This window comes from Bactrocera latifrons, unplaced genomic scaffold (genome assembly GCF_001853355.1).
Source record: "Bactrocera latifrons isolate USDA-ARS-PBARC rearing strain unplaced genomic scaffold, ASM185335v1 scaffold_1051, whole genome shotgun sequence".
NCBI lineage: Eukaryota > Metazoa > Arthropoda > Insecta > Diptera > Tephritidae > Bactrocera > Bactrocera latifrons.
In genome coordinates, this window is record NW_017534466.1 from 11,511 (window position 1) to 20,535 (window position 9,025).

The 9,025-nt window shown below is 34.7% G+C and overlaps 1 protein-coding gene across 1 annotated transcript in view; it reads right to left on the minus strand.

The window, feature by feature from the left end:
* Positions 1 to 5,171: 5,171 nt before the first annotated feature.
* Positions 5,172 to 9,025, minus strand: part of LOC108969718 (protein ovo-like) — a 23,491-nt gene continuing 19,637 nt past the window's right edge. The window contains exons 4-5 of the mRNA XM_018934605.1: positions 7,640 to 7,870; positions 5,172 to 7,447 (exon numbers count right to left, since the gene is read on the minus strand). Coding sequence (XP_018790150.1) covers positions 5,646 to 7,447; positions 7,640 to 7,870 — 2,033 coding nt within the window. The 3' untranslated portion in view covers positions 5,172 to 5,645. The remainder of the gene's footprint in view (positions 7,448 to 7,639; positions 7,871 to 9,025) is intronic.

A 9,025-nucleotide genomic window follows, 5' to 3' on the forward strand; every position in this document is an offset into this window, starting at 1 on the left:
TTTTATTAAATTTTAAAGATCTAAGTTTCCTCTCGAAATGTATTAAAGTAATAATACGCACTTTAGAAAAGGGGAAAGAAAAAAATGTGATATTTTCAAAAAAATAAAAAATCATAAAGTAAAAATAAATTTGCGCGGTATGGCATAATTAATTTAGAGTGGCAAAGCACACAAATATAATATAATGCACGCAATAAGAGGTGTGTGCTGAGCTCTCATATGTACATACATATATGTTTGAAGAAACAGAGGTTTATAAACTGATGTTAGTTTAATTTAAATGTGCAGAAATGTTATAAGCGCGTGAAAACATTGTCCAAAATTTAAAAAGAAAAATAAACTCATTTAATGTGGAATGGGAGAAAAGTATTCATGTAAGGAAAGGTCTGGCAGCATACAATGTCTGCTGAGTAAAAAACATATTCCGATAAAGAAATACAATATTCAAAAGCATTATGAAGCGCAACACGAAGAATATGAAAGGTATACAGGTGAATTTCGTACCGATTTTTTATGAACTTATGACAACATTACAGCAGAGGTTTTTAAGTTATTAAGTTGTTCCATATATGGAATTATCTGGAATATTGTGCTTTTACGAGTGTTCTGTTGATAGTAATGGTGCATTCCATGTTAGCTATGCGATTGCACTTAAAATGGTTTTAGCCAACCACTTATTTTTCGATGGAGATTTCATTAAATAATGCATTTTGGAATCAGCTCGAACTTTAACTAAAGAACATCTTCCGAAATATTTATTATACGTTTTATTATTTATCTTACATTTTATAAATATATGGTAGTTATAAAGAAACTTAAAATTGTTAGGCAATTTTACAATTGTTACCCACAGTGCAACTATCCATATATACGCGAGCTCTCATTCGTAAACAACGGTGCAAAATGTCACGAGTGCTAATATGACCACCTCTGACGTTACAGAATCGAGTCAGAAGAAATATATGAAGCACGTAAGTACAGGTGGATTTAATTTTTTATACCGTTTAAAAATTACATACGCTTATTTGCGTTGGAATACAAGCAGTACTGTTATCGAATTTTCAAATAAAATAAAAATAGACTAATGTATCATGGAAGAGAATGGATGGAAGGGAATAATTTGGGGTACTTGTGTATTTAGCAAAGTATTTATTTAAACAAGAAAAACTGTTAAGCTATAATGCTACTTTTTTTAGACAAACGTGTTAAGGTTACTTAATATGTTGGTCTTCATTTTTAGGTTTGTATGACAGGTATAAACTATCGTGATCCGATCTGGACAGTTTGCTCCCAGATTACATGTTTTAGTGTTTAATCATGGGTTTTTACCGCATTCTTTAATAAAAATGCTTCGTTTCAGAATCTGCAATAGCATTAAATGTTTAGATGATCAAACAAAAGCTCCTATTCCGTATACACATGAGAAGCTTTGGATCGGTGTTTATATGGAAGCTACACAAAAAGCTCTTTTAAATTGATTCTATGCGGTGAACATTTGTTTGCGGTATGTATTTTTCCTTTGGGGAATGATCTTCAATAATACGAGTATAGCAACATTATCGGTTTTCTTCAACTCGGCTTTTCAACAAAAATAAATTTCGAGAAAGTCATCGGACTTAGTTCAGGCAAGGGTTCAAAAATGTTAGGTGGCTAATTGCACAAATTCTGCCAAAAACATTGAATATTTTGAAGTAGAACATAAATTCCATTTGACAATGGTCGTGGAAAAGTATTCAATGTTTCAGCGGAGTGATCCCAAGAAAATTGGTTCCTCTGTGGCAACGAAAGAAACATTTGTATGTATATGGATTACCAACGATACATGCTTGAATATGATGTTTCGAGTATAATTCATATCACCTAGAAACTACCAATAAAAAAGTTCTTGGAAAAAGTAAAGAAATTGTCGAACAATAAAGAAAAAATTTAACTTAAACTGAGAAAACAAATGGATGTCTTTGTGGAGGGATCACAACTGTGCTAATACTGTCGAAACGTTTTTTCAGCGGCTAAGTGGGAATTAATCAAAAGAATTATGCAAATTTTTTTTTGAATACTGTCAAAATGTTTTTTCAGCAGTCGAATTAATCAAAGGAATTATCGTTATTTAGCGCACAATGGATTGTTTGTTTACCTATAGGAATGATGTCAGAAGAGGCGCTTGAAGTAAGTACTAAAAAATTACTCACAGAGACCTCGAAACTCTGCACCATGGAAAAGTTAATGCACGCTCTATTGGTTTCTGAGGACCTTCTCATAACTTTAAAATCTGGATGTCTCTCGAAGTACTCTAAAAAATACATTAATATCGCAGCTGAACTCAAGCAACTACTTTTACAATCAGCCGTATTTTAGACAAAAAAAGGAAAGTAAGAAAACGAAGAATTACAGCAAACATTTCCTAAATTTTTCATATAATTTGTATACAAAAAAAAACAAAAAAAGAAAACATTTAATAAAAATAAGAAAATGATCAAAATCAATTGATAAAGTATTTGTTAATAAAAATTAATTCTTTAAACAGCATTACATATAAAATTTGTAATTGCACGAAGTTCTGTCTGGCGGTATATTGTTCTATTAGTAAAATCATTGAAATCATTACAAATAGTTTAACTTATTTTCCATTTGCTGTGCCATTTCGTGAGAAGTAAATTGATCAGAAAACTGATTTAAATTAAACAAACCGGTTTAATAAAATAGTTATGGAACTGTCATATATTGATATCAATAGAATAACTTTGTTGTTGCTCATAGGATATTTTATGTGAAATAGTAACAAATAGGAAAATCGACGGCTAGTTTCAAAAATAGACCAAGCCAGTTAATTTTATTTTTAAGTTTGATATACGTTCTATTTGAGACAATTATATTGGACTTTTAAAAGTTTAACACTAAAGTAATGTTCTTTCAATGGCTCAAGAAGACAAATATATCTATAAGTTCCACTAAAATAATGAAACTTTTGATTTTTGGAAAACTTCATCAGGAACTGAAAACACTTAGTCAAACCTTTTCGAACGCGATTTTTCAATATGTAATTGTAATTTTCAGATGTTTATAAAAACGTTTTGTGATCAAATCTCTTGTATATAAGCTTGAACAGACACACATTTTCTTTGTAGCATTAGACATTACTTTCACTCCTTTTTTATATTATATTTATATAAACTACGTCCATCGTAATTGTTGTATTTACTATGAAATGTTTCTTTGATTTCTTCACATGCTTCATTTATAACCGTTACGTGAGTGCATACATAAATTACGAGTGATACGATCTTATTTCAATATCATTCAATTTCATTTTATATGCAACTTAGAATAGGCGTGTTTCATTTCACTAGCACGTTAAGCTATTAGCTTATTCCGTGTGAGAAACTTAGCCAACATATTTACATTGGCTTGTCAAAACCTATTTTAGTTTATATATTCAACTAAAGGTATTGCTAGTTCTTCTCGTTTAATTCAGAATAGTTAAATTTTTGCAGAAAAAAGTAGTTGGCACTAACAAGAAAGTTCTTCTTGACAGATTAAAATGTGAACATATTAAAATTACATATTTTTGTGAATGGGTATTGTAAAATTAAGACAAATATGAATATTTATAGTATATTAATACATTAATATCCCGTGTACAAATTTAATGATTAAAACTAACCTCTTCTCCAAGTCAGGAATTTTGAAATTAATTAAATATCAGCTGATTGTTCCTGTCCGCATTACTAACACACTTCGTTTTTAAGGCAAAACATGAAAAAAGCTAAGTGCGTTTTATTTGCCAGCTATTAGCTTATGATGGTCAAATAAAACACGTCCAATACTTTCTCTGTGATTATATTTTACTTGTAATGTATAAAAAAAATATTAAAAGCTCGATTAATGATCAAAGGTCGAAAAACGTTAAACTGTCACATTTCGAGATGGCTACCTACATTCGTCCATACATGTATATCTTGCAAGGAGGGCAAAAAGGCAATTAAAAAGTTCACACCATTGAACGAAATATTCCTATGACATAAGACGATTTTTTGAGCTGAAATTATAAAGGATTCGAAACTTCGTATTATTGTTCGAAGCACCCCTATGAGAAAAGAAGACTTCTTTAACAATAATTTCAAACAATTTTGACAATGATTGTGAACAGAATAATTTAGATTATCATTTTTGTGTATCTCACATTTCACACCATTGAACGAAATATTCCTATGACATTAGACGATTTTTTGAGCTGAAATTATAAAGGATTCGAAAGTTCGTATTATTGTTCGAAGCACCCCTATGAGAAAAGAAGACTTCTTTAACAATAATTTCAAACAATTTTGACAATGTTTGTGAACAGAATAATTTAGATTATCATTTTTGTGTATCTCTATTACTCTCTTATCAAGGTTGGTGACATGAAATATGATGGTCTCGGTTCGATCTAAACGATTTCTAGAAAGATTGTATTGTTGCCGTGGATAATAATTAATACCATATTTTTTGTGAAGATACCTTGTCAAATGAAAAAAAATTTCCATACAAGAACTCGATTTTGACCGTTTACTTTCTGTGGCAGCTATATGCTATAGTGCTCCGATATCAGCGATTCCAACAAATGAGCAGCGTCTCTGAGAAAAAGGATGTGTGCAAATTTTCAGATCGATACCTCAAGAACTGAAGCACTTATTTGCATATATATGGACGGACCAACGGACATGACTAAATCAGTTTAGCTAATCATGCTGATAATTTATAAAGCTGAATATTGTCATCATGTGCAATACCCTTCTACATTCTCAGGTTGCAAGAGGGATTTTCTTCTTATGTTCTGAATAGGAACAACATTCAAAACTTATCGTAGCTTCGTCTATCGTCTATCGTTTTCTTAAGCAGTTTCGTTTACGTCTTGACGACTTGAAAAAAAAAACTAGGTATTTAAGAAAGTAGCTGGTATTAAACGTTTTTCTTTCACCGATAGTAATAAATTGACGCAACTTCGCAATATGTGACCAGCCTTTTGCGTTCAAATCTTTAAGAAAATACTATATGAATTCACTTATAAAAACAACTTGATCAGTGCCTCTGCGAGTATCGAGATGTTTTCGCACATATCACGTTAATGCTTTTACTGTTCTTAACGGATTTGTACGTTTGTCAAAGAAAAAATAATTAAAACAAAAACGTAATTAAGTTTCCCTCGTATGTTTATTTCGCAAAGAAAGTATTTTCAATAATTAATACTTTCCTTATTATGAGTTCTTCAATTTTACCTGACCAAGTTATATTTATGTCTGTATGATTTGCTCATATAGACTACTAATTTAAAATTGTTTCATTTTTCTACATGGTTATATGGTTATACTAATCGCTCCGAACATATATACATATATACGTATATATATATATATATAACTTCGCAATACATGATAAATATATATATATATATATCAATATATACATATATGAGTGAGTGACGTTAGATTTCCAAAGTATCGATGAGACCGCTAATATACTTTATGTCTTTGGTACATATTTCCTTAAACCAGTTAGATTTGCTCGAAGTGTTTTCCGTTGTTGTTGCTATATTCACTAGTTCAATATGTATCGCTCCGTGCAATTACATCTAAGGCGACCTTTAAGTTATCGCAAATGATTGGTTTTCACGCACTGCTGTGATGTTGTGTTGTAGATGTTTGCTGTTGCTGTTGTTGCTGATGATGTAGACTTGCAGTATTAACAGCTGCTGTGACTGCATTATTGGTGGTCTGTTGGGCGGCTGTGAGAAAGTTTAGCGCTCGTGCGTCGTTATGCAACCGCAAGGCTTGCTCCAGCCGGTGCTCCTGCATACGTATCGCTTCACTAAGATCGGAAGTTAGCTGTGACTGCTGCTGGGAAACTACGGTTGTGGATTGCTGTTGTAAGCTGACACTGGTGTTTAGCTTTTGGTTCTGTTGTTGAGACAATAAATGTTGGTGATGATGCTGCTGTTGTTGTTGCAACGCCACATCACCTCCGATTAGTTGTTGCTGTGGCGTTTGATGGGCTTCGGCTTTAACCTGTATTGCGTTGTTGTTCTGTGAAGCGCAATTATTGTCATTATTACTGTCATTCGCGCTTGTTACAGCTACATGTGCTCCACTACTACCTCCTATGACGCTGTTGGATGCCGCCACGGTTGCGGCTAAACGAAAAGCCGCTTCCGTGTGGGAGCGAAGTATAGCTTCCGCATGCTGCTGCATACGTAATGCAGTATCTGGTGAGTGCGGTTGTTGCATCTGATTCAAATGATGGTGATGATGCATTGTGGCATTCTGTAGTGCTGAAGCCACATGGTGTTGGCTTTGATGGCTGCTACCGGAAACGCTGTGCTGGCTATAAGACGTGTGTCCTGTTTGCAAATTGTTCGTCGTATGGTGTTGATGATGTCCGTGAATATGTTGATCATGTTGCTGATGCATTCCACTTAACGGATCGACGACACTCATAGTACTGCGCATCATGGAGTCACGCATAGCGTTCATCGTCACGACTGCGGTAACTGCAGATGAATCTGATTGTATATTTGGAATTATCGTGTTCGGCGAGTTAGCACTCATACGCAAGCCACTAGGGGTCAATGGCCCTGATATCGATGTTTGATTGTTGTCTGCGGTTTCTTGCTGCTGCTGTTGTTGCTGCTGCGTCTGATGTTGTTGTTGATGATGCTGCGTGTGCATGGGCTGCTGACTGGACGTATTGCTGACTACATTAGCAACACTAGTTGATGCACTGTTATTGCTACAGCCTACGGCAATATTGCTCCCGCTTTGTTGTTGGCTAACTTGATTAATGCGCATCGCAGCCGCCAAATTTACAACAGCTGCTTGCACACTTGATCTGGTAGATTCAACGCAGCCAACTGGAGATGCCATGCCCACACCAGATACACCAGCCACATTTCCTCCACCACTTACTCCGGCGCCACTAGCTGAAGCTGCCACAGCTACCGCAGCTGCTGATGCAGCGGCCATCAATGACATGCGATTTGCCACGTGTATATCCGTGTCAACACCGACCCCATACTGATTGCTTATGTGAGGGTTACTACTTGTACGACCCAATAGCTCATTCAGTTTATTGCTAGTGCAATTATTGTTGTTATTGCTGTTGTTAGATAGTAAGTGAATACCACTTCCCTGCTCAGAAGCTGCAGAGGATGAAAGGCGCCCTGTCGAAGAGCATTCCGAGTTAGCTGAAGGCGAAGGACATAGAGAATTCGAGCCCCCGCCATCACCTATCAAAGGCAGTAAGCCGTTGCCTCCATTGCCACCTCCGCTGCACCCTCCGCTAGCAGAGGCAGCTAGCGTTGCAGCTAGTATTGAATCACGTTCTCTTCTTTCTGCCGCTGCCCGTGATAAAACATACTGTGCAGCAAATTGGTGCTTAGGATCCATACGCATATGTTCCATGTGTGTGAGAAGACCTAAAAAGCATTGAGAAGAAGACATTGAAATTATTTTCGTTCTATATAGACAGTTGTGTTAAGTATACGCTTTTCCAAATATGGTATACACTGTTATTTAAAAATATTATAGTTCTCTTTATTTTAGAGTATGATTGCCTGTCTGACTAATTTTAATTAATTTTGATCACTCTTATAGCTGTGGATTCTTACCATTTTCATGTGTGAATACAGCTTGGCATACTGAACACGGCCACATGCGCAAACTATTTGTTAGCTGCGTTGTTTCCGGATGACAAGCCAAGTGCTTACGCAGTGAGCCCTCGTTTACATAGTGCTTTCCGCAGACCGGACATGGATGATTGGCAGTCCGTCGCTTAGCCAAATACGGTTCGCTGGATGATGACTGCATACAACCGGATACCGAGTTATCAACATAGGGATCTGTACGAAAAATTGATGTAGAGAGTTTTAAGGTCATATTAATAGTCAGTTCTTAAACAATTACTTGCTGGCAACAACTAATGACTTTTTGTTCAAATATCTTTGAAAATGCTTATCACCCACAATGCCAAGACAGTAATAATAAACAATTGTATATATAACATAACATATGTTATAATGTATGGATTCAAAAAACATATTTAGACAATTGCATTCACACATTGAGTTGTATTCTTAAAAACCACCCCTCACCCGTTACTATATACATATACATACAAACATATTTATTCAGTTACATTAATTAGATTTAAAATATATAAAGACGTAAAAACTGTATAAAAATTAAAATGAAAGATTTAGGACTCAATGAAAGCCTTGATTTTCCACTACCAGTGTTAAAATTTTATAAAAACTATATGGTGTTAAATCGCTTTTGGCATTTAATATCGTTTTTTTATAATAGCAACCAATAAGGTATTTCAAAATCTCGTGTTTGCAGCACTTAAATTCATACACACGCCAACTTGTCCCTCATCCTACAATTTTGTGGATTAAAATCCAGTTCCTGTATTAAAAAGGTTTAAAAAGCTTGGCACAGATAATTGTTCAAGGGAATGGTAAAATCTCTAACTGGATTACAATAGCATACTGCTGGCGTATAATCGGATCGATAAAACTCCAGTCCTTGTATGAAAAAGTTTTGTATTTGAAGAAATATGTTAACGAAATTCGACAAGAATTATTATCTACGGCAACGCTACAATCACGGATAAATATTCCAGATCGGATATACTTATGTTTATATAGCTAGCATTTTTTTGCAATCTATTGATCAAAATCAAATCCTTTTATGGAAAACTCTGTATTTGTGAAAGATACTCTAGCATCAGTGTAAAGGAAGTTAACATTATTTCTCGTTTTTAAATAAAATGAAACAGCTGCGTGCAAAATTTCACTTTTATAGTATATACCGTTGTGTTTTATTATACTCTTGCAACCAGTTGGAGAATGGAGTCATGTGTAGAAGTTGACGCAAGTGAGGAAAGTTTTCTGATCGCCATTCACGTGGGAGTGGCCAGAAACGATTCTTTTACATATGACTCAAGCAGCTCACGACTTCCGGTCCTTGACCAAGTATCCTCTGGGTAGCCTAAG